Here is a 24,902-nt window from a genome sequence, read left to right on the forward strand (position 1 = left end):
GACCATCCGGGAAGCCCTGGGCGCCGGTGGCCGGAGCCGGGGAAGGGGCAGAAAGGCAGGGCAGGGCTTACCTTGGAGCACGGAGAAGGGTCCGGAGCACCAGCCTCGGCTCTAACCCGCTGAGCCCCGGGCCCCCAGCTTCACGCAGGAGGACGATCCAGTTCACCCCACCGTGGAGCACACACCCGTGTCCACACTTCCTCACCGGAACGTGTCTCTGCGGTCTTTGACGAGGGATGAGGCTTGTGGGGCGGAATGAGAAGGCTTGGGAACTGGCTCTTCGTGGGGACGGTCCAGAGTGGCGATCACGTTGCGGTGGCCTCAGCTGTGAACTGCTGTCTGGGCAGCCCGGGGCAGGGCGGGGCGGGGCGGGGCAGGGGGGGTGCCCATCCCATCCCTGCTAGTGAGAGGGTGAGAGCCGGCCTCCGTCGGTGCAACTTGAGACCCTGCACCCAGCAGCCCCCAGCCACCGAGGCTGGGCCAGAAGCCCCTGGTGGCTTTGCGTGACATTGAAAATAGAACCCAAACTGTATCTGGCGGCACACCGCCTGTCAGACTGTGTGAGTCGCATCTCTGCCTCTGTCTTCATGCATCCTGTGCAGGGCACCCCAGCCTGCATTCAGTCCCTGGGCTGTGCCAGGCACTTGATCCTGCCTCAGGGCCTTTGCACAGGCCTTTCTTCCGACTTGGAACCCTCTGCCCTCAGATCTTCATGCCCCGCCTCCTTTGCACTGTTTAGGTCTCCGGGTTGTTTTATCCCATAAATAAGTGGTCCCCATCCTCACCGAAGAAGGGACTCGCTTCAGAATACTTTCAGTGTTCCTTTCTTCTGAACACGAGAGTTGTATACTCATTACGGTAAAACTAAAGATACAGATAAGCCAAAGCGAGAGCGTAAAAACCAACCCTAGTCCCGCCAGGCAACGTTTTGGTGCATAAGATTCTCTGCTAGAATAGAATTCAAACCCTTGCCCAGGTCGACAAGCCCCCAGGGACCCCCCTGCGAGCGACGCAGTCCCACCCCCTTCACCAGCTCCAGGTTCCCCTCCTCCTTTCTGTGTCTGTGTCCCGCCTGGCCCTTTGCCACTGTGTGTGCCTCACAGAGCTGAGTCCTTGTCCTCCTAAATGCCACCGCCCGCGGACTGACCTTCATATCTGAGTAGGTCTCCATCCCCGCCCCCGTTCTCTACCGACACGCGCTGCTCACGTCTCCCTCCCCTTTATGAGTGTCACTCTTTGACAGGCGTGATTACACTCATGTTGTTGACCTGTCTCCTCCCGCCGTGAAGCCTCCCCAGCGTTTCGTGAGCCTCACTGTCCACCCAGCGCCTCCCAGAGCTGGCCACATGGAAATTGCTCAGCAAGCTCTTTAAGTGAGTGCATGGATGATAAATCCGTAGAAGCGGGGGTGCCACGTCAAAGGGTGTGCATTTTTCCAGGGTTTTGACATTTCGATGCCGGTTGCACGCGAGGAACATTAGCTTGCACCCTTAGCTTAGCTTGCACACCTTGTGCGTGTGTCCGTATGCGAGTTCATGAGCCAGAAGTCCTATATTCCCGTGGATTTAAGTTGCATTTCTCTGATCTCTTGAGATTGCCCATTTTTACATCTCCTTGTCCCTTTTATCCCCCTCTCTTGTGAATTGCCTGTTTCTCTCTTTTGAATTTTAGCTTGCTTGTCTTATTGATTCCCAAGAGTTCTTTACATATTAAAGACCCCCATCCTTTGCTATCTATGTCGCAAACACTTTTGGCTTTTTTCTAGTCGTTTGCTTCAAAGGTCACAGGCACCTGGTGCCTAGCTCCTCTGCCAGGCCGTTCCTGGGGGCTGCCTTATTTGGGGGAGTCCTAGGCATTTCTGCTCCCGAGCCCAAAGTCAGAAGGGCATTACGTTGTAGAGGCAGGTAGGGCTGATAGAGTAGATGGGCGAGACCAGCACAGGCTTAGAGAGATGTCCGGCCTGTGACCCTGGCTGTCCCCGAGAGGTGGCTGTACCCTGGGTAAAGGGCTTGTGGGTGGAGATACTAGGAAGGTGGTCTTACTTCGGGGAGAGTCTTTAAATCACCTGCAGCCTTGGACGGAGAAGGGGGGAGTTGGCTTCATGAGGAGTGCTTCCTGCACCCTCCCCACGCCTCCCCTACAATGGCCTAATTTATGAAGCCCCCGGGCGCCCACCGTGTGCCAATGGGACTCTGGCCTGAGGAGGTCTGAGTGGCTTTGTGGCTCTAGGTCGGGTGGAGCCCAAACACACTTTCTCCGGACAGACTGGCCTCACCTGCCTTTTGTCAGCTGCTGGTGGACGGAGTGGCCCAGTCGAAGTGGATGGAGCCAGCCAGGTGTCCCTCCTAGCCCTGCCCCCTGAACTTTTCCACCCTGGCCAGGTGGCGGTGGAGGGGGGGTGGGGGGGGACCAGGAGCCCCCTCCCCTGCGCCCAGCAGCTCACCCAGCCCTGCAGGTCTCAGCCTGGGGATGGACCGCGGTGGCTGGTGTCCCTTGCTCGTCACCCCCGCCTTCCCGAGCCTGACAGCCCAAAAGCAGAGAGGCAGGGGTGCTGCTCAGAGCGAGACCTTGGCCAGCTCCCCGCCCTGCTCCGAGGGAGGTGCCAGATGCAGTGCCCCTGGTTCCAACCGGGGGACGCTGGGCCCCGCCTGCCATATGCTCGGAGATGAGCCTCGATCTGGCGAGCAGGCCTGCCCAGCAGGATTTTTGGCACCTGGGGCACCGGAGGCAGACCAGAGGGGCGAGCTACCCGAGGTGGTGGGAGAGGACGGGAGCGGCTCAGCCGCTGGGATTGGGCCTGTAGGGCCCCCTCTTGGCTCTTGGCTGTGGGCTGGTCCGGGGAGCAGGTGGGGGGAATAAAAGGGAGGTCGGCTGCTCCCAGGAGGAGCCAGGACGCCAGCCGGCCAGGATGGGCCTGCTGCGAGCTGCAGACGGCAGCCTCCGGGCCTCGGCGGCTCTCTCCGGTCCCCGCGTCCGTCCCTGGCCGTCCCCGTCTTTCCGGGGAGGAGGATCGGACTGGCAGGTGACCCTGGCGTAGGGGCCCCTGCGGATCTCACTGTACTGATCCGTACCCTCAGTTCGAGCCCCGGGGCGTCCCCCGAGAGAGCGGGGGCCCACCCCTCACTCTCTGCTCCTGTGCGGAGACGCCCGGGGGCCCGGCCACTGGTCCGGCGAGGATGGGACCCTCTTTCCTGAGAGTCATTTGTGCCGGGCACAAAACGCGGGGTTGGCTGCTGAATGAGATCAGTCAGCTGGTCTGCAGGGTCTGTGGGTGCACGCGCCCCTGCTGGTTTTTATTTCAGCGTCGAAGAGTAGGACACTGCTTTCCCCCTTTTTTTTTTTTTTTTGAGTTGAAAAATGATCGATTTTAGGGACTTCCACACAGTCCTGCTCACCAATTTCCACCTTTTTCTGTGTTTCTGCCCCAGATCAAGTAGCATCGGATCCAGGGTTTTCTGAAGATGAGTTCTCTCTTCTTTTTTTTTTTTTTAAATTTTTTTTTTTCAACGTTTCTTTATTTTTGGGACAGAGAGAGACAGAGCATGAACGGGGGAGGGGCAGAGAGAGAGGGAGACACAGAATCGGAAATAGGCTCCAGGCTCCGAGCCATCAGCCCAGAGCCTGACGCGGGGCTCGAACTCACGGACCTCGAGCTCGAACTCACGGACCGCGAGATCGTGACCTGGCTGAAGTCAGACGCTTAACCGACTGCGCCACCCAGGCGCCCCTGAGGTTTCTCTCTTAATTCATAATTAGACCTGACAGTGTTTTGTCTGGTCTTCGTTTGCTTGGTTTATTGTTGTTGTTGTTGTTGTTTTGGGTTTTTGTTTGTTTGTTTTGTTTTTTGTTGTTTTTGTTTTTTGCTGGAGTTTATTGGTTCGGGGGCTTTCCTGAGAGTCATTTCTTGGGAGTGTTTGCATCTTGTGAGTTTTTCTGCTATTCTGTCCCCCTGCTTTCTACTTCTGTTGTTAATCTTTTCCCCCAGCTCCCTTCAGATGTTGTTTTGCTCACTTTCTAACTTCTAGAATCGAGTGCATTTGTTTTCATTGTTTTCTGTTTAAGAATAAATCCTGTTTATTACGATGCGGTTGGGAAATGTGGCCTGTACATTTCCAGCTCTTTTGGAATTAATTTAGCATCCTTTTACTGCTTATGTGTCTGTCCGTTCCTTTGTGTGTTGCTAATACCTTTTTGTTAATATATTTCAATAAGATATTATTCCACACAGAACATTCTCTCCATTTTTATTACTGGGCGAACTTCTTTGTTACTTCGTGATGAACGTAACTTCCGTAAAGAAGCTTACAGCTTCTTCTTTCAGTGTTGTAAGCTTTGAAAACAAACTGCTTCAGGGGTGCCTGGGTGGCTCAGTCAGTTGAGTGACTGACTTTTGATTTCAGCTCAGGTCAGAATCTCATGGTTTGGGAGTTCGAGCCCCTCATCTCTCTCTGTGCTGATGGTGCAGAGCCTGCTTGGGACTCTCTCTTTCTGCCCCCCCCCTCCTATAATTATTAAAAAAAATTTTTTTTAAGTAATCTCTGCACCCGATGTGGTGCTCGAACTCACAACCATGAGATCAAGAGCCTCGTGCTTGGTACACCCGGGTGGTTCGGTTGGTTAAACGTCCAACTCTTGATTTCAGCTTAGGTCACGGTCTCATCGTTCGTAAAATTGAGCTCCTCATCGGGCTCTGCATTGACAGTGCAGCGCCTGCTTGGGATTCTCTCTCCCTCTCTCTCTGACCCTCCCCTGCTTGGTCTCTCTCTTTCTCAAAATAAATTAAAAAAAAAGTCACATGCTCTACTGACCTCACCAGACAGGCGCCCCCATATTACCTATAACATATGTCCCGTATTCTCTGGTGTTTTGTGGTTGCCTTTGAGTTTTTTGAAAGCACTGTTTGATCTAATGGCTTTTATTTGTTAGAGTCAAACATGAAACAGCATCTCTTAATTTTTACCTACTTAAGACTAAGAATTGTATCCCCACCCCATTCTACTGCTTAGTCTTTGTTAATATGATCTAAAATTTCAGGCTACGTTTTATCGTTATTCATACGTATATGTCCTTAGATATACTCATTCCCTGATGTTCTCTTTCAAAAATTTAAAAATTATTTTGAGGGGTGCCTGGGTGCCTCAGTTGGTTAAGCATCTGACTTTGGCTCAGGTCATGATCTTGTAGTTTGTGAGTTCAAGCCCCACATCCAGTTCTGTGCTAACAGCTCAGAGCCTAGAGCCTGCTTTGGATTCTGTGTCTCCCTCTGTCCCAGCCTCTCCCCTGCTTGCACTCGGTCTCTCTCTCTCAAAAATAAATAATAACCATTAAAAAAATTTTTTTAATTATTTTGATATTTGCCTTCAGTTTTAGAACCAAATATGAAATGTCCACAAGGGCTGGTTTCAGAGCCCATCACCGGCGCATTCATACTGTAGAATCTCATCAAGGCTCACCAAGACTTCCCCCTCTTAAACTCTTACTTTTGATTCATTTCATGGTTGTTTGGAAAACATTCTTGAGTATCTCCCTCAAAAAAGGATACATGATTGGAATATTGTCTGGGATCTTTCACACTGAAGAACGCCTTCTGTTCTTTGCGGTGTGCACACACATATGAGACAGTCTAGCTGGGTATAAAAATCCTAGACCAACAGACTTTTCCCTCCTCCTATGAGCATTGTTCCATGGTCATCTGGCCGGCTTCTTTTTGTTGATTTTTCATCCATATAGATTTTTCTCTCATCCTGGTATTTTGTATGTCGTGCAGAGACATGTCTGAGTGTTGGTGTCTTTTCCTTGGTGTTTTTCCAAAACATCCATGAACCTTCTCCCTGTGTGTATGTAGGTCTGCCTTTAGCTCAAGAGCCCAATCTTTGATTCTTGTTTCTGTTCCACTTGACTTCTGCTGCATTGTCTCCCCCTCCACTGTCTCTCTTATATCCTTACCACTTTCTCTTTTGTGGTTTCTGTGTCTTTATCCTTTTCCTCTAGAATTCACGAGTGTCTCTCCAGTTTATTCTCTCTGTGTCTGAATCAGGTTTCTCCAGTATCATTTCTTTTTCCTGCTTCCAAAGGAGGGTTTTTTATGTTTGTTTGTTTGTTTATTTATTGAGAGAGAGAGCACAAGCAGGGGAGCACAGCAGAGAGAAGGAGAGGGAGAATCCGAAGCAGGCTCCGTGCCATCAGCACAGAGTCCGACATGGGACTCGATCTCACCAACCGCCAAAGTGGGTTTTAACGGTGCTCCTGAGTTTTTAGGTTTTGGCTTTGGTTTTGGTTTTCCCAGTTCTTTCTCTCCTGTGTCACACTCTGTGTACTATTGTATGGTACAGTCTCTTCAGCTCAAGTGGTCTTCCCTTACGGCTTTCTTGTCCAATTGCATAGAGGTGGTGCCTTTTTAGATCTTTTTTAGCCTGCCATGCCCATTCAGTTACATGTCATCTGTGTCTGTTTTCAAGCCGTGGTGACAGAGTTTGAATACGTGTGAGAGAGACCGTATGGCCTGCAAAGCCGAAGATATTTGCTGTTTGGCACTTTGCAAAAAGGAAAAATTTGCAGATCCCTCTACTGGCGTGACAGACGGATTCTCATCTCAGCTCCACGCTGGATGGCAGGGGGAATGCGTGCAGCTCCCTCCCTGCTCCCCGGGTCCTACCAGCATTTTCCCTCAATTCACTTTTGCTCTGCAGAGATGGTCTCCTTCTGTCTGCACTGCCTGGTCTCCTCATTCTCTGCACTAGTGATCTTGATAAAAATGCAAGTTCAGGGGCGCCCGGGTGGCGCCGTCGGTTAAGCGTCCGACTTCAGCCAGGTCGCGATCTCGCGGTCCGGGAGTTCGAGCCCCGCGTCGGGCTCTGGGCTGACGGCTCGGAGCCTGGAGCCTGTTTCTGATTCTGTGTCTCCCTCTCTCTCTGCCCCCCACCCCCGTTCATGCTCTGTCTCTCTCTGTCCCAAAAATAAATAAACGTTGAAAACAAAAATTAAAAAAAAAATGCAAGTTCAGAGGTGCCTGGGCGGCTCAGTCGGTTGGTCATCCCACTCTTGACTTTGGGTCCAGTCGTGATCTCACGGATCATGAGTTCGAGCTCCACATGGGGCTCTGCACTGACAGTGTGGAGTCTGGTTGGGATTCTCTCTCCCTCTCTCTCCCTGCCCCTCAGCCGCGCGCGTGCGCACTCTCTCTCAAAAATGTATAAAACATTAAAAAAAAAAAAAAAAAAAGAATCCTCTCCCTGGAGGAGGGAACCACCGCCGATGCCCCCACCCACTTCCTGCCCCTTTGTTTTCTGGTGGTTTTGCCTCTGTGTCCTCTCTTTTTTTCAAGATCTTTTCTGTTCATCAGACAAAAGGCTGCGTCTCGAGGTAAAACCTGGGACAGGTTTTGCTTGTTTGACCACCATCTGCCTTTAATTAATAAAGATTGCTCCCAGATTCCAACATTGGGTCATCTATCAGTTTAGTTTTTGGCGTTAGCGTGAATTTCTTCTCCCCCCCCCCCCCCCCCATCGTCTTTACAGCTATTTTGGAACAAAACAAGGAGAGAGGCTCCACGGGAGCTGCCCAGTAGATGTGCCATTTTGAAGGAGTCGGGACTGCGTCGTGTAAAAGCTGTGGCTTGTCCGTCCCGCAGCAGGCTCCTTAGCTGTGTGTGCATCTGATCAAAGAAGGAAGTGCAGGCACATTTTCCCTATCCAGGGACCACTTGTCCAGTGACCTCAGTTCTCTGGAATACAACCCAAACAAAGAGTGCACAAGCAGCCAGAGAGCTGCCATGGTGTCCGTGTTCCGGGCGTTATTCACTTTACCCAAAGGAGAGTGTTTCCGTTTCCCTCATTCGAAGCCGGGTGACCCGTGTTTTCTGCACACTTCTAACGGTCTTGGTCTTTGCATTCCTAGCCCACAACCAAATCGGAACCGGCAACTCTGAAGGGGATAGGGAACGTTTTTTGACAATGGGCACACTGACCTAAGAAGTGTTTCTGATGGGGGCACTGGGGTGGCCCAGTCGGTTAAGCGTCTGGCTTCAGCTCAGGTCGTGATCTCGCGGTTCGTGAGTTCGAGCCCCATGTCAGGCTCTATGCTGACGACAGCAGGGGGCCCGCTTCAGATTCTCTGTCTCCCCCTTCCCTGCTCACACGTGCATATTCTCTCTCTCTCAAAAATAATAAATTTTTTAAAAATTAAAAAAAAAAAGAGGTGTTTCTGGTGGACCAGAAGGAAAGACATAGGACCCCTGCTCTCACCCCACAACTCACACACCAAAGTGAAAACAGATACAACTGTAAATGCTTACCAGTGCCTGGTAAGGGCAGGCGCTCTACGTGAGCGCCCTCCACTTTGAGTCAACAACCACGTCTCTGGGCCCTTCCTCTGCCAGTCTGGGTGCCCTGGGCACCCTGGCCCTACCTTCCACACCTATAGTTAGTTCCAGGAGTGACTCCTAGGACCCTGGCCGCGCATCAGACTCACCTGGGGAACTTAAAAAATCAGGACAGGGGCACCTGGGTGGTTCAGTCAGTTACGTGTCCGACTTCAGCTCAGGTCATGATCTCATGGTTCGTGGGTTCGAGCCCCACGTCGGGGGCTGTGCTGACAGCCCGGAGCCTGGAGCCTACTTTGGATTCTGTGTCTCCGTCTCTCTCTCTCTATCCTTCTCCCACTCATGCTCTGTCTCTCTGTCTCTCTCAAAAATAAAATAAACATTAAAAAAATTAAAACTCAGGACATGAAGGGGCACCTAGGTGGCTTCGTTGGCTAAGCACCCGACTCTTGATTTCAGCTCCGGTCACGATCTCACAGGTCATGAGTTCAAGCCCCGCATCCGGCTCTGCATTGACAGCTAGGAGCCTGCTTGGGATTCTTCTCTTTCTCCTTCTCTCTCTGCTCCTCCCCTGCTCGCTCGCTCTAAATAAATAAATAAATAAATAAATAAAAACTTAAAATCGGGACATGCCCCCTAAACCAGTGAAATCAGCACGTCTTGGGAGTGGGACTCAGACATCAGTGTTTCTTAAAGCTTCTGGGTAATTCCATCCCCTAGGGCCCCGGGTGGGGAACCACCGGGGTGTGACTAGCAGGAGTTTTCCAGCCAGACTGCCTCATCTCTAAAAGGCGGCTAATTGTCAGGGCCGAAGGCTCACACCTCGTGCCTCGTTGGTAATGTTGAGGGGCTGCCATTGAGGTGCTGGGTCTCGATAGTCACGGGGACCCACCGAGGCTTTGTCAAGCAGGGTCTCACTAGGCAGGGATGCACGCCACACGTTCTAAGACGGTTTCTGTGCCAGGTGGATTCTTGGCCCCGGAAGGAGGAGGGAAAGGAGGGTGCCAGGGCCGAAGGTGTCACGGGGTCCAGCCACCGTCCCTCCAGCCCCACAGTGCCGGGCTGACTTGTGGCGGATGCTCTGGAACCTTCCTGGCTTTCAGGTGGGACTAGCACTGACTGCCTGGGCTGTGTGCCCCGGGCTGAGACGGAGGGGGTGTGTCTGGCCCTGGTGCCGGGGAGGCAGGGTGTGGGGCATTTCCTGCAGACTGGAATGCAAGTCCTGACGCGGGCCAACGATGTTCGACCTTCGTAAAAATAATAAGGAAGCGACGAGAGTGGATTCAAGGCTGCCCCAGGAATAACGTCACCCAGCCCTGCTCGTATTCCAATTCGCTTCCCTCAGTGGAGACGGCAGGGAGGGACTCGAGCCAGCCCGCTCAGGACCGCAAGGACTTACGCACAACCCGGGTTCAGACGCAGTGGTGGCTTTGCTGTGAGCGTCATCTGTCCCTGAGCTGGCGGAGATGTGGCCAAGAGCAGCCGTTCCCACGGGTGAAGCGCGCTGTGGTGGTCATGGTGCCAGTGCCACTGATGTGTGCGTTCGGGCCACCATCACCTCACATTGACCTCTCGGGCTTGGCCACAGAATGCAGGCTGCTGTGTCTGGACAGCCCAGATCCTGCGTCCCGAGAGGCCCCTGCTGCGGTCACCAGCCAGCCAGCCCTTAGGGCCGCTGGTGCTCCTGGGCGGGGCCTCCTGGCAGGTGGGCGGGGCCTCCTGGAGAGTGGGCGGAGCATCCTGACAGGTGCCCTCTGGCCGGTTAAGGGGGGGGGGGCCTCCTGGAGAGTGGGCGGGGCATCCTGACAGGTGCCTTCTGGCCGGTGGGGGGGGGGGGGCCTCCTGGCAGGTGGGCGGGGCCTCCTGGGGGTGGGTGGGGCCTCCCAGCGTGTGGGCGAGGGCTCAGGTCCAAGGGCTCAGACCGCAGGGCAGCAGGAGGAGGGGCTGCTTTTCTCCCCCATTTCCTGAGACTGGTACCCAACCAGGTGCCCCAGGAAGTTGTTTCAGGAGGGGGCAGGGGGCTGCCAGGCCCATGGTCCTCAAGGCAGTGGGATGGAGCTGTTTTTCCTTCAACCGAGGCACCAGTCAGTGAATTCCAGAACTTGGAAGGAGGCATCGACCTCCCATGGGGCCAGGGGCTGACTTTAGCGAAATCTCAGGAAATTTCGGGAAATCTCTGAATATTCTCTTCTGCCTATCGGAGCCATGATGGGGGCAGGGGGGCAGATGCACTGGGAGGCCTGATTTGCTGCTCTCGCTTTGTCCTGTGCCCCCACACAAATCATTGCTCACCCCCACCTTGGCCTTGGTGTTCCCCTCTGCAGAGTGAGGGATGGCACCTGTTCCTGGGGCGGTCACCTCTTTGTGTGTATGTGACCTTTGTAGCCCCTTCTCCTCGCCCGTCACCAGGACACGTGCCCAGCTCACATCCACTGCCCGATGCTGTGTCTGCTCCTAGACCAGGCTGGGCCGTCCAAGCCCCCAGCCCGCTTCCCCACCAGCGGTGTGTGCGTCCCCAGCTCTGAGCGTAACGGCCCACTTTTGAGGGAATCCGTTGGTTTGCAGAGACACTGCTCGGCATAACCTAGTGCAGTAATCGAGCAGCATCTCAGATCTGCGTCTGAGGCCCAGCCGGGGCACCGGCTCTCCAAGATGCACCGGGCAGGTAGTCCCGGGTTTCTTATCTGCCGGAAGGGAGTATCACCCACGTATCAAAGAACTGAGCGAGACCCGTCGGGCGGTGGTGCAGGGCGGGCCGGGGCGACTTCTAGGGCCCCTCTGGGCTGGGCTGGCCATCGCGCTAATGAGGGTGTCACATCACACACGGACCCAGCAAAGGAATCGCATCACCGGAGCGGGAAGAGCTGGTGGGGGAGAGGGCGTGGTTGGGCCGAGGCTGGAGGTTTGCTTCGGGTGGACAGAGGCCGCCCCCCGGGGAAGCAGGCTGGATCTCGGCAGGCCCCGGGGCCCCGCACGTCGCGCCTGGCTCGCGCTCCGGCTCCGGGAAGCCCCCGAAGTGATACCCGGCGGACGCAGGCCCAGCAGCCCTGGCTCTCAGCAGTAGGGCCCATTAGAACTGAACTCTTCTTCGTGGAACATTCTATTTGCACACTCCAGTAGAGTGGACACCAAAGGGGCTTTCTAATGCTTCATGGGCTGCTAATTTCCTCCGTGACCTCTTTTGTTGGGGTCTGACCCCAGCCAGAGGCCCTGCGCCATGAAAGCCAGCGCCTGACACAGGCCCAGGGCACGGGGTGACAATGAGGCCTCTATCGGCTTTAATCAGGCTCCAGTTGTGTCTGAAGAACCGGGTGGGGGGAATCTGTGTGGCGCTCAGAAGCCCTGGGTGGCACAATACGAGAGCCCCCCGCATCCCTCACGGAGGCCGAGGGGGGCTGCGGGCAGCGGAGGAGGGATTCGTCAGGCCCCAGGGGGGTGGGTCGGCCGGGGGGGGGGGGGGGGGGCCTTTGTCCCAGGCGCCTCTTCAGAAGGCCAGGCCTGCCCTGAATGGCCGCCCGCTCGGCCCGAGGGTATCACAGGCCTCTGGGTATCTGGGGAGGCAGGCCTCCCACTCGGCCTGCAGCCTATTCATTGCCAGCCTAATTAGGTTTTGTCTGTGCTCTCCCTCCCCTGCAGACTGCGATTCCTACTGCAAGGCCTCGAAAGGGAAGCTGAAGATTAACATGAAAAAGTACTGCAGAAAGGACTATGGTGAGCGTGAGTCCCCTTGTCTGGCGGGGACAGCGGGGCCACGTGACCAGCCGGGAGTGGGGCTCGGTTGCACGTGGTCCAGGCTGCGTGCTGGTTGTGGAGTCCCTGTGACCGGCCAGGGGCCCGGCTGGTGGCATCCCACGCCCAACGGGCTTGTCACCTCTTCCACTTGGGTCCTCGGAGGCAAGGGGCCGTGGGGCGGGAGGGGCCGCGGGGTGCGAGGGCTGGGTTCTCTCCCTGGCAGGGAGGAGAATCTGGCATCCGGGCCAGTGGGGCTCCCCTGCGGCTGGGAGGCCCAGTCTGGCCTCTGGTCTTCACTCTGTCCCGGAGATGGGGAAGGGGGGGCTGCTGTGTGGCCTCAGACTAGTCGCTCTACCTCTCTGGTTTTCGGTGCCCTCATCCATTCTATGGGCTTCCAACTTGAGTCTCCCTCCGGTGCTCAAAGTGGGGTTCTTCAGGAAAGGCGGTGGGAGCTCCAAGGGTTTAAAACTCATATTCCTTTTTTTTTAAATTATATTTTTATTTATTTATTTTGAGAGAGAGAGAGAGAGAGAGAGAGAGAGAGAGAGAGAGAGTGGGGCAGGGTCAGAGAGAGAGGGAGAGAGAGAGAATCCAAAGCAGGCTGTGCACTGTCAGCACAGAGCCCAATGTGGGGCTTGAACTCATGAACCGTGAGAGCGTGACCTGAGCCGAGATCAAGAGTCTTGACGCTGAGCCGACGGAGCCACCCAGGTGCCCCTAAAACTCGTATTTCTGAAGCCTCTTCCTTCCAGAGGTCGACCCTGCAGGGCTGAGATGGACCTGGGAATCTGCATTTAAAGGGCGTGCTGACAATTCTGATGTACCTGAACTTTGAACGCAGCTGTGGGGGTCACCAAAGGGGTTTTGCAGCCGGGAGCTTTGGGGCTGGCGGCCCCGGGAGCCCCGTGCAGGTGCCCTGTCACTCGAGCCGTCAGGCCCCTTTTGGCGGGAAGGGGCGACTCAGCCCGTCACTCACTCCAGGCCATGCTCCCCGCACCCCCTCTCCCTGTGGTCGGGAGCCGGGTTTGTGGTTTCCGCTACCTGAGCGTCTGTGCTGGCTGGGGGCCTGCGCTGGCCAGACATCACGTGATGCAGGGGCAAGGCCTGACTGCGGTCACGGTGGGTGGGAAGCAGTCGGGGAGGCCGCGGGAGGTGAGGAAGCCCCCAGGGCCCCCGGGCAGATGTGCACAGTGAGCTGGGGGGCACTTCAGAGCCGGCCCGGTGGACAGAAGTCCCAGGAGCATCTGCGGGCACAGCTGGGGAAGGCCCCTGTGCGGAGAGCCGGGCATCCGTGTGGGCAGCCGAGGCCCCCGTCACCCGGCCGGGAGGTCACTGCCACCTGGATGCGGGACCGAGGGGTCCTGAACCCGGGCCCGGTGTGGCTTCCACCGTCCGGGCCTCCCCCCAGGCTGGTGGGCCCTGCCGATTTGGACGGGGGCTGGGCCGCCTCCTCCTGCACGGACGGTCCACCCTGCCCACCCCCGTGCGCCGCCTCCCCGCTCCCGCTGGGTGTTGCCCAGTCCCGTCTGTCCCTCCGCAGTCGGCCTCTCAGAGGCGAGTTCCCCATCCGAGGCCTCGGCAGCCCTGTCCCCCCGGCCCCCAGCCCTGCTCTGGCTTCTCATGTCTGTGCAGCTTCCCAGGTCTGCCCCCAATCCTTCCGTAGAACCCGGGACGCGTCACTTGCTTCTCTGAGCCTCCGTTTCCTTGTGTGCAGCATGAAGGCCGTGCACCTGCTGGCTGTGTCTACAAGCAGCCAGCACAGGGCCGGGTGCCTGACGGGCTCCCCGGGAGGGGTGTCGTCTGCTGGTCGGCAGGCAGTTGGGCAGGAGGGGAGGGGAGGAAGGGAGCAGAGCAGGTGGGAGAGAACCTTGGTCTGTCCCTCCCCGACCCAAGGGCGTCCAGCCGGGTCTTACCTGGGTCTTACCTGGGTCTTAACCTGGGTCGGCCATTTGAACCAAACACGTTTTTGTGGTTTTTTTCTTCTTTGATAAGGATGGTGGTCGGGACCTTTTAGCATAACGAATGAACAAGGAGGCCCGAGGAACCCAAAGGAATTTTGAGAACTCGTAAAAGTTGCTCATTTTCCTCCGAGAGAGCGTCTGTCCACACGCCCACACGCACACGCGTGCACACCCCACACTGGAGCCCAGAGCATGATCCCAGTGACTCAGGCCGCCTGGCTCAGACGTGATCAGGCCGTGGGGATCCCCGTTCCAGACCCTTCTGGGGCCCACAGTACCTTCCCCAAAGCCCCTCGACAGTGCCCGCAGGAACGTCTGCCTTCCACCAGAAAATAACAGACTTTGAGATGGTTTAAAGGTAAAGGATCTGGGCCCTGAGTCGTCTCTGAGCCCTGGTGATGACCACAAGGAGGGGCCCCGGGTAATGTTGCGTCCTCTCCACCAGAAGCATCCTGCCTCTGCTGGGTTCCAGGCACTCTTCTGAAGGATGAGGCCTCAGGCCGGAAGGCCCAAGGGTTCCGTCGTGTTCCCAGGCTTGGGGACAAGCACGGGCTATCTCCGCAGGCCCAGAGAGCCCGGGGTCATAGAGAAGAGCCTTGTGCCCCCGCACCTGCCCAGAACTGGACAGGGAGGAAGGGAAGGGCCAGGCGGTCCCGTGAGGTGTTGGCCCACAGCCCCTGTTCTCGCCGCAAAGTAAAGGAAGAACAATTAGACTTTTTAAAAACATTCCCGGGGCAGCTCCTGTTTTCCACCTGGTTTTATGTGACTCGGCCCCATTTTGTTCTCTTCTTACTATGTTGGATTCTGCCTCCCTGACCTGTGATGTTCCAAGGGACCCTGGTCCCCCTCAGTGGTCTCCTGTCCCCTACCAGCAGGCAGGCCACACAGCCTCTTTTTCTAAACCCAGAGGGCCCCACCCCCCACTCCAGAAGCCCCGCACCTGCCGTGGCACCCGGGCGGCAGGGACATCTTTTCTGGGGGGTGTGGAAGGTGGGATTCCTTCTGCCATCCGCCCCCCACCCCTCCGCCCGGCCCTCGCCTTCCTGCCAGCCCCTGGCTCCTCATGGATCATCCGAGAGCAGCGGTGTCAAAGGCGGCTGGCTTCAGTCCCCTCGTGTCACCCAGCTGGCGGGTGTCTTGCCCACGGAGGCCTGTCCTGCTCGGTCCACAATGGCCTGCCCTGGGCAGCCGCTCTCGAATCACCTTTAGCCTCACCCGGGTCCTGCCCCAAGGCCGGGAGGGGTGAGGAACAGCCCAGCGGGCCCACCCTCGCAAGACTTCACGGAGGCCACCCCAGCTCCTGCCCCACACTCGCTGCCCGGGGACCCGCGGTTCTGCCGCTGGGTGACATCTGAGGGGCAGCAGAGGCAGGAGAGAAGTGGGGCGTCCCCTCGGGGAGCCGACGAGCTCTGACGCTGTCGTGCCGCCTGCCTTTACGTCCTCCTGACCGTTCCCCAGAGCCTGTTGGCTCGAGGCCCGGACTGGCACTGTCCCCTCCTGTTCCCCAAAGATCCTGGAGGGCTTCTGGTCCCCAAGACTGACCCTGATTCCCTTGGGGTCACCTAAAAGCTGGGGAGCAGTCCCCACCCCAGCTTAGCATCCAGGCCTGCGTGGTCAGGCAGCAGGCAGGACAAAGGTGTGTCAGGAGACGGAATTGCAGGGGGAGGGTCTCCAAGAGCCCAGCAGGGTGGGCGTCAGGCCGTCGGGGAGAGGCTTGTTCCGGAAGCAGTGAGTGGTGCCCACAGGGGTGGGTGCAGGGGGCGCACGGGTGCTCTGAGGCTGTGGGTAGGTCTCGTGATTGGATCGCAGGACTTCTGTAGAGAATCTTCCTTGTATTCTGCTGGGACCGTAGAGCCCCGGATAAAGTGCGAGTGGGGGGCATCCCTCCCCTACCCGGGGCAGACCTGGGCCAGCCCGGGGTCACGAGGAGCAGGAGGGACCCGGCCTGGGATGGGCGGCTAGGTGAGGCCAGCAGAGCAGCCGCGGGGGCCGGGGAGGACTGGGGAGCGGGCCTCGGAGGGGCCGCGTCCTCTCGGACTGACACCCGGCAGGGAGCCAATTAGAAAACGCGTTTCCTTCGCTTCCAGCCAGCGCACGGGGTGTTCCAGAAGCTGCTAATTAGTACCTCGGGTTTGCCGCCCCCGCCAGGTGACCAGCAGGCCCCAGACCCCCTTCTTCGTGCCAGAGGTCGTGGATCTGGGACCCCGCTGACCTGGGCAGCGGACAGAGGGCGGGGGGGGGGGGGGGTGAGGGGGGGGAGCAGGGCGGTGAGAAATGATCAGTGGCTGGCTTGGGCTGTGCCGGCCCTGCCCTGTGTCTTCTCGGGCCGGTTCCTGACACGAGGGGGCCCCACGTGGGTAGGGCTGGGGTGGGCGCCGCGAAAAGCGAGAAGGCGTGGGGTCGGGTCGGGCCTCGGGGCTGAGTCCGCCAGCCACGCCCCTCACATCCGGGCACGGAAGGGGGCACCCGCCCGGGATCCGGAGGCACCGGTTCCCGACTTGCTGGGGGACTTTGGACAGGAGTCTCGGCAGCCTGGGCCTCAGGCTCCAAGTCTGTCAGATGCAGGTGTCGTCAGGGGGACATGACGCCCTTCTAGATGAGACCAGATGGCGGCCCGCTGCGCCAGGTGCCATCTCCTCGGGGCAGGGGTCACCTCCGCCCACCTCTCCTGGGCCACCCCAGCCCTCTGCCGCCCTCTGGGGGGATCCGGCTCACCTTGCAAATGCTTGAGAAGGCGCCAGCGCGCGGCTCGGTGAGGGACGGTGGTTCGGTTCGCAGAAGACAGTTTCCGTTATCGTCCGGTGTCTTGGCATCCCTGCCGGGTCCCCGGGACCACCCAGCCCCACCCAGCGCGGGTGGGACGGGCCTTTGTGTGAGCGTGCTCGCGTGACACCGTGTGTGCGCACGTGGGACAGCATGTGTGTGCACTGTGACAGTGCGTGTGTGGGCATGTGTGACGCCGTGTGTGCGAGTGCACGCGGGACTGTGAGTGTGCATGTGACGGTGTGAGCGTGCTCGTATGACACCGTGGGTGAGTGTGCACGCGAGACGGCATGTGAGTGTGCACGTGAGGGTGTGTGTGTGCAGGTGTGCTCGTGTGACCGTGCGTGTATGCGGGTGTGCATGTGTGCAGGCGTGTGTGGGCATGTGTGAGTGTGCTTCTGTGAGTGCACACGAGTGTGTGACAGCATGTGGGTGTGCAAGTGGCAAGTACAAGTGCACCCGTGTGACAGCATGTGGGTGTGTTTTCCTGTGGGTGGACACGTGTGTGTTTGCGTGAGAGCTTTGTGGCTGTTTATGTGATAGTGTGTGAGCGTGTGTGCTCATGTGATCACACATGTCGGTGTGCATGTGTGGTGCGAGTGGGCATACATGTGTGCAAAAGTGTGTGTGACAGCCTGTGAGTGTGCACACGTGAGTACATGTGCGATAGCATTGTGGGTGTGCTCGTGCGACTGAGCATGTGCGTGTATGCTTGTGTGTGTGTGTGTGAGTGTGAGTGTGGGCATGTGTGTGAGTGGGCTCCTGTGAGTGCACGCATGAGTGTGTGACAGCATGTGGGTGTGTAGGTGTGCAAGTATGACCGTATATGCGCACGTGCACGTGTATCCCCGCGTGTGCGCGTGTGTGAGTGTATGTGTGATAGCGTGCGTGGGTGTGCTCATATGCGTGTGCACATCGGTGTGAGCGCACGGTGCATGTGAGCAGGCATGTATGAGTGTGCACGTGAAAGGGTGCGTGTGTGACAGCATGTGGGTTTGCTCGCGCGAGTGCCTGTGCGACCGTGTGTGCGAGAGTATGTGCGCTCCTCTGACAGCGTGGTGTGTGTGCGAGAAGGCTCCCGTGCGTACGTGTGCTCACCGCAGCCCAGGAAGTCCCGCCACCGTCCCCTCTTTGCACACCCACCGAGCACCTCCTGCGTGCCCTGTCCTGTCCTGGGCACTGAGCTTAACGGGGAAGAGACCCAGGCTCAGCCCTCAAGGAGCTTGCAGTCGAGGAGGGGAGACGGGCACACAGATGAGAGCACGGAGGGTGGACGTGTGGGCAGCGTCCAGCCTGAGGTGGGCACAAGCGGGGCGTGGCCCGTTCTCCAGGAGGGCTTCCTGGAGGAGGGAGCCCCGGTAGCTGGCGCTCACAGGGCAGAGCAAGGCTCCCGGGCAGAGGGAGAAAGGCGTCGGGCACAGAAGTGGAAACAGGCTGGGGGCAGGGGTGGGGGCCGGGGAGGCAGGGGAGAGGCTAGTGGGGCGGGGGGGGGGGGAGGGGGAGACAGACAGCTCACATTCTGAAAGGTGAGATCATCTCACTTTTGCCAGTTCTTGGAAAAATTATTCGTTCCCAGAAGTGTTTATTAGTCACCCCCTTTGTTGAAAGACGTTTGGCACCAGCAGATGGAAAAATCAGAATGCTTCCCACAAGACGGTTTGGGTCCAGGATTCCTCCTGAGATCCCGCAAGGATGGCTTCTGAGGTACGGCTCCAAAGGGGACACCGTTGGCACCTGTGGGGAGGGACCAGGCTCTCGGGTCGTGCGCGTGCGCGTGCCTGTCCGCACTCCTGCTTTCTCGGGGGCCCCGTGGCCGAAGAGGGTCTGGGACCTCAGTGGGCCTCTGACTGGCATCAGCACCCCCAGGTGTGCCCTGGGTCCCCCGGGGGACACGGAAGCCCAGGAGGGGAGCGGCCTCGCCAGGCCCCCGATGGGACACCTCACACCTCCCCTCTCCCGTCCTCACTGAACACCTGGGACGGAGGGAATTTCATTCCCCGCCCTGATACGCTGAGTCGCAACGAGGTAAGATGCTGGAGGCCAGGGACTCCAGAGCCCGAGAGGTTTGTCCCCTGTGCTGCCGGGGCGCTGAGCCTTGGGCGGCCCGGAGTGGGCGCAGCAGTCCCTTCGAAGGCTCTAGAACTGATTCCCCACAGGATCCTTGACTCTCCGCTCCCGGGGAAGCAAGCGGGAGGCGTCACAGTGGTGTTGGGGTGACTGTTGGAGATGACGGAGCCGGTGTGATGGACACGGCGGGGTGGGCAGGGGGTGCCGGTGATGGGCATGGCGGTGTCGGGGAGGGAGGTCACGGGCGGATCCGTGATGGGGTGGGGGGGCGCCCAAGCTGGCCACGAAGGCGTGTGTAGGGGGGACGCTGGGGGTGGGACGCCGGGGACACTGTGGCTGAGCCTGGCTCCGGTCTAGCTGCTCAGGCTGGAAATCAGATGGGGTCGGGGACGAGTCTCCCACCTCGGGCTTCTGTTTGCCTGACCAGTTCCAGCGACACGGGGCCCCTCAGCAAATGATGGCATCTCTGTCTCTTTACACCCCTTCCCCTTCCTTTTCTCGACCTTGAGTTCAGTAGCTGTTCCCGTGATCGGGGTCAAACCCTTGAAGTTCAGAGAGCCGGACGGGTTACCGACCCCGTCCTAGAACCGGAGTTCCTGTGTCTGCAACGTCCTGTGATCTCGGGGCTTGGGTGTGGGTACACGTGTTAGAGGAGCACCCGGGGGGCTGATCCCCAAAGGGAGAGCTTCCTGGGGAGCCAGGCAGTTGGCAGGGCCCCCGGCTGAGGCTGGGAGACGCCACTCCGGCCCCCAAGGCATCACCCGCCGTTCCAGGGAGCGGGACACAGATGCTGGCCGCACGTGGCCTGGTGTTTCAGAGGCTCACTGACCCTTCCCTGGGGGTCACTGGCCCCGTGGGCATCCTCCGATTTCCCCAGCCAGATGTGACCTCCTCTCCTCCCCACCCCCAGAGCGCCAGCCCCATATGGAGGCCAGATGCAGAGCGGGGTCCGCGTGAGGCAGGCGGAGGTCGAGGAATGCGGGTGACCACCAGGTTGGGCAGGGAGGGCCCACGGGCCCCAGGGACAGCTTGAGAGGAGGCCCTGATCCCGCAGGGTGCCGCAATGCCTGGTCTCCTGCGGCCCTTCCCAGCAAGGTGACTCTCTATCCCCAGGGAGTCCCCAGCTCTGGGCTCCCAGCACTACCCTCCCCGCCCCCGCAGCCGCCCGCAGGGTGCTGAGCTCCAGAGGGGCCTCTGGGCGGCTGGGGCTGCTCCCAGCCGCGTCTCGCCCTCCCTGGAGCTTCCTTCCGTTTTCTCTTCTCACAGTCTCTTCTCCTCTGAGCACCGGTTTTTAGGAAGGAGGGCTGGCTGGGGAAGGCTGGTTAATGTAAGGTGTCTCCTCTCTCCTCCCATTTCACAGATGCAGATGGGGATGCGGAGGCTCGGAGGGGTGGGAGGAGGGATCTGTCCAAGGTGCCTGGATTGCTGGGGCCGCGTTGGGGCCGGGGACACCCTCGAGGGGTAGACCCGTCTTCTGGTCACCAGGGGCCTGTCTCCAGGGTCACAGAGCATTTCCCGCAACCAGTGTTCGTCTCAGCTGGGCATTTCCCCGCCGCGGGGTGGCTCTGGTGGTCCTGACACTGCCCCTCCGCTGGGCTTAGTGCCTTTGGCACTGAGGTCCCCAGCACGCCGGTCACCGTCCTGGGGCTTCCTGCCCAAGGCCTGCCCTGTCATCTTCCAGCACCTGCCTGTGTACGGCCCGGCCGGGATGGGAGGTGGAGCCAGGCCCCAGCCACCAGCCACCAGCCCCGAGGGCCGGCTGCGGGACGCGAGGCGTGGGACAGGGAACACCCTTCCAAGCTCACAGACGCCCGCTCGACTCCCCGAGGCGAACTTGGCCGGCTCGGGAGCAGCCCCGGGACCCTGGTGTTGTGCTGGGCCCTGCCTGCTTGCTGTTTCAGGGCCCGAGGCCCCGTCTTCCGGTTTTCTTGGGGAAGCAGGTTCCGTCCTTCAGGCGTGGGGTGACTTAGGAGCGGGAGCCCGGCGTGGTGTGCCAAGGGTGCCCGGTGTGCAAGTGCACGACAGGCCCAGTGATTGCTGGATGCCCCGCTCCAGGGCTCCAGCTGGGTGGGGGGCGGGGGCTGCCCTTTGAGCTCCCGCTCTTGAGGAGGGGCTTGCTGGAGGCAGAGGGCTTAATGGGGAACTGGGCTGTGTTGGGGGGCCTTATAGGCCACACCCCCACTGTGGGGCGGCTGTCAGTCTGTGGCCAGAAGCACCCTGTGCGCCAAGTTTTCTGTGAGTCCTGGAGGCCGCAGGTCCCGGAGGGACCAGGGGGTGATGAGGGGCCTGGACAGAGGCCAGATTAGGGGAGGTCGGCCCTCTTGCCTTCCCCTGCTTCGGAGGCCAGGGTCCCACAGACGCACTGGCCGGGGCGGTGCTCACTGCCGGGCCTTTCGGGGGGGGGGGTTTCCCAGCGCTAGGCCCCCCCTCACCATTGCCCTCAGGGGGCGCTGGGAGGTGCGTTTGGTGAGTTGGGCGTCTCCCAAGGCTGTGTGAGGCCATCCTTCCGGATGACTCTGGAGCTGTGGCCACGCCGCGGGTGAGGGGTAGGGGATGGGGGACGGGGGGTTCCTCCTGCCTGGGAGAGGGGGCCCCACCGAGCAGGCAGGCTCAGGTCCACTCTCCTGCCTGAGCCTCTCTCCAGACAGGGCAGCCAGTCTCCCGACCCCTTCACACTTGTGAGGGTGGGGTGTGTGTGTGGGGGGGGGGGGGGTTGGTGCAGATGGCCAGGCAAGACTGGGACCGCTTCCCAGGGAACGGGGCTCCCAGATTTTGGCTCTCCGATTCCCAGATCTCCGGACGTTCCCTCCCCCTCCGGGGACCCCTGTGCAATCAGATGGTCCCAGGCACCTGACCCCCTCTCCTCTCCCAAGAATGGAGCCTCAGCACCAGGGCAGGCAGGGAAAACCGAGGCAGCCTTCACGTCAATGTGCGGATGCCGCAGGAGGGGGCAGCCCCGGGAAGCCTGAGGACCCCTGTGGGTGGCTGTGGCTGGTGACCTGCCCTGGCCACAGCCAGCCTCCAGCTCTCCACCTCATTTCATGGGGGAGGCGGTGACACCTCATCGAGGGTGCGTCGGCCCGCCCAGATGCCCCGCGCCCCCGACCCCGCATGCTTGCTCCGGCCCCCGCTGGCAGGTCAGCATCTCCGAGAACAGGACTTGGCTGTACTTGGCTGCTTCTTACCTTCACGGGGGCCTGGGAAACATGTGGTCAGAGCTGCATTTTATAAAAGCAGCTGCAGCTCATGACACACTTTCTATACCAGGAGATTTATGGGGCTGCATGGTTTTAATGGTTTCTGTGGGGTTAGTGTCCTCCCCCGTTCGTCCTGGCTGCTGTCTCGGAGACAGATGGGTGACAAGCCTTCCCTGGCTGGACTGGCCCAACAGGAAGGTATGGCTGGGAGGGGGGGAGGCCGGGGCTGGCCACCCAAGCCTCCCTGGGAGGGGCAGCTGCTGAGACGCCCTTGGGGGCCCACCCTGAGCAGTCCATAAATCCAGGAGACCTCCAGCCGGCAGGAAGCCTCCCCGCAGAGGTGTCCCAGGGCTCAAGGCTGGTGGGTAGAGAAATATGGCTGACAGCCCTCTCCCCCAGAGCCCCAACCCCCGGAGCCCCATCCCCCAGAGCCCCATCCCCCAGCGCCCCTGCCCCAGGACCCCTCTCCCAGAGCCCTTCCCCCAGAGGCCATCCCCCAGAGCCCCATCCCCGGAGCCCCTCCCCCGGAGCCCCTTCCCCCAAGTCCAATCCCCCGGAGCCCCTCCCCCAGAGCCCCGTGCCCTGGAACCCCCTCCCCCAGAGCCCCTCCACCAAAGCTCCATCCCCCGGAGCCCCTCCCCCAGAGCCCCATCCCCCAGAGCCTCATCCCCCAGAGACCCATCCCCCGGAGCCCCATCCCCCAGAGCCCCATCCCCCAGCACCCCTGCCCCAGAACCCCTCTCCCGGAGCCCTTCCCCCAGACGCCCTCCCCCAGAGCCCCATCCCCCAGAGCCCCATCCCCGGAGCCCCTCCCCTGGAGCCCCTCCCCCCGGAGCCCCCTGCCCTGGAACCCCATCCCCCAGAGCCCCCTGCCCTGGAACCCCATCCCCCAGAGCCCCTCCACCAAAGCTCCATCCCCCGGAGCCCCTCCCCCAGACCCATCCCCTGGAGCCCCTCCCCCAGAGCCCCCTGCCCTGGAACCCCATCCCCCAGAGCCCTCCACCAGAGCCCCTCCCCCCAAGCCCCATCCCCCAGAGCCCTCCACCAAAGCCCCTCCCCTGGAGCCCTCCCCCAGAGCCCTTCCCCCAGCAGACGAATGAGCAACTACTATATGCCCTGTGCTGAGGGAAGAGCTTTCCTAGAACCTGGCCCAGGCCGGGAGGGAGCTTTAATGCCAGCAGGAGGTCCCCCAAACCTGCAAGCAGGGACATAAGTCAGCTTGGAGCTACTTCCTGCTATGCCCGGAGGACGGGTCCTCCGAGGGTCCAGAGCTGACAGGCTGTGAGTCTCCTGGGCCAGGACTGGAGCCGGGGAGCGAGGCTTGGGATGACGAACAAGGCTGCCTGCCCTAGGGCAGCGGGGCCCCCTTTGGAGGAACCCAAGCACAGGACCTGGAGCGTCCTACTTCGTAGATTGCTTCTGGTGGCCTGAGAGTCTCCTCGCGTTGGGACCCTGCGGAGGTCGGGGAGCTCTGGGAAGGACGGCCGAGGTCTGCTCCTATAGAAGGACACGTGGACAGCCAGCACCGCGGCCTGGATGCCCCCACCCAGCCGAGAGGACCCCCAGGGCTGGCCCCCCGCCCCTTGGCCAGACCAGCTCGACTCCGGCCACGGCCATTACTACTGACTCCGGCCAAGGGGCCCGGCCTGGCCCTCAGTCCCCCTCTCGCCCCTTGGAGTCACGGGATGGGGAGGTGCGTGCCCCTGCCTGCCCAGCAACAGGCTTGAATTAGAAGAGAAGTCAGTCATCACAGCCCGGCCCCGGTGGCTACTAGGTCCTTCCTGTGAGCCCCAGCATTGCTCTTGGGGTGGCCGCGGCCCCGCCTTGCTCGCGGCCTTGCTCACGGAGCTCGGCTGCTGGCTGCAGACGTGGGGCACTCCGGGACTCCAAGGCCGGGAGACAAACTGCAGCCCGGCCTGTAGGCCCGGGGCGTGGGGGGCCAGCTCCCGGCTCCCCGGACCCTGTGAGCTCTCTCCTTGCTTTTCCACGGGCATCTGTTCCACTCTGCAGCCCGCGGGTGCCCCAGCTCGGTTGGGCTTTCCAGAGCCGCCCTCACCCATCCCGCCTCGCGGGCTCCGGGTCCCACACCCCGATGCCTGCTTTTGTCTGCGCGGAGAGCAGGGCTCCAAGCGACGAGCACAGCAGCTTACTAGCAACTGTTGCCCAGCCTCAGCCCGCATTCTGTGGGTGTAGCTCACAGAGTAAGGGAGGGCGTTGGCGGTGTGGACCCAGGGATGCGGCCCCACATCAATTACAGAGGGGCCCGAGGCACCAGCAGCGTGGGGGCTAGGCTCCCCCTCCCAGCCAGCATCTGCCTCCGTGAAGGACCACTGTGGCTTTGTGGCTGGGTCCCTCTTCCTGCCGGCTGGTCCCAGCACGCCTCTTAGTGTCCCAGACTGATCTCACGGTCTGCCTTTCCGGGGCTAATCCCATCTCTCTCATTCCTGACTGCACGATGAGGGATCCTCACCGGATCCCCCCCCATCCTGTCCTCATTGAGGTCAGTTGAGGACATCGGTGCACAGACGGCGGGGGCTTAGGCGTCCTGAGGGCTGAGGCTAATTGGCCGGGAGTGAGTGTCATGTGCGCATCAGGGGCACAGCCTCAGGGACCGAGGTCCTTGGGCGGGCAGGGCTGCCCTTGGCCACTGTGCCTGGCGTCCCGGTGGGGCAGTGCCTCGGCGGGGGCGGGTGGGGGGGGGTGCTGGGAGACCCCAGTCTTTCTGGGCTCCCGGCCAGCAGGGCCCGTGGGCCTGGCGCTGGGCTGTGCCTGGTGCGCTCCCGGGCGTGCGGAGCAGGTCTGCCTGAGGTCACCGTTTCAGTGTGTATTTTGAATATTTTCAGCTGTATATGTGCTGCAGGG

General features: G+C 59.9%; 1 protein-coding gene across 5 annotated transcripts in view; it reads left to right on the forward strand.

The window, feature by feature from the left end:
- NTN1 (netrin 1) overlaps positions 1 to 24,902 on the forward strand; it is a 186,982-nt gene that overhangs the window by 158,588 nt on the left and 3,492 nt on the right. For all 5 annotated transcript variants that reach the window (XM_047833912.1, XM_047833913.1, XM_047833909.1 and 2 more), the window contains exon 6: positions 11,957 to 12,031. In XM_047833912.1, coding sequence (XP_047689868.1) covers positions 11,957 to 12,031 — 75 coding nt within the window. The remainder of the gene's footprint in view (positions 1 to 11,956; positions 12,032 to 24,902) is intronic.

The sequence above is a fragment of the Prionailurus viverrinus genome, chromosome E1 (assembly GCF_022837055.1).
Source record: "Prionailurus viverrinus isolate Anna chromosome E1, UM_Priviv_1.0, whole genome shotgun sequence".
Lineage (NCBI taxonomy): Eukaryota > Metazoa > Chordata > Mammalia > Carnivora > Felidae > Prionailurus > Prionailurus viverrinus.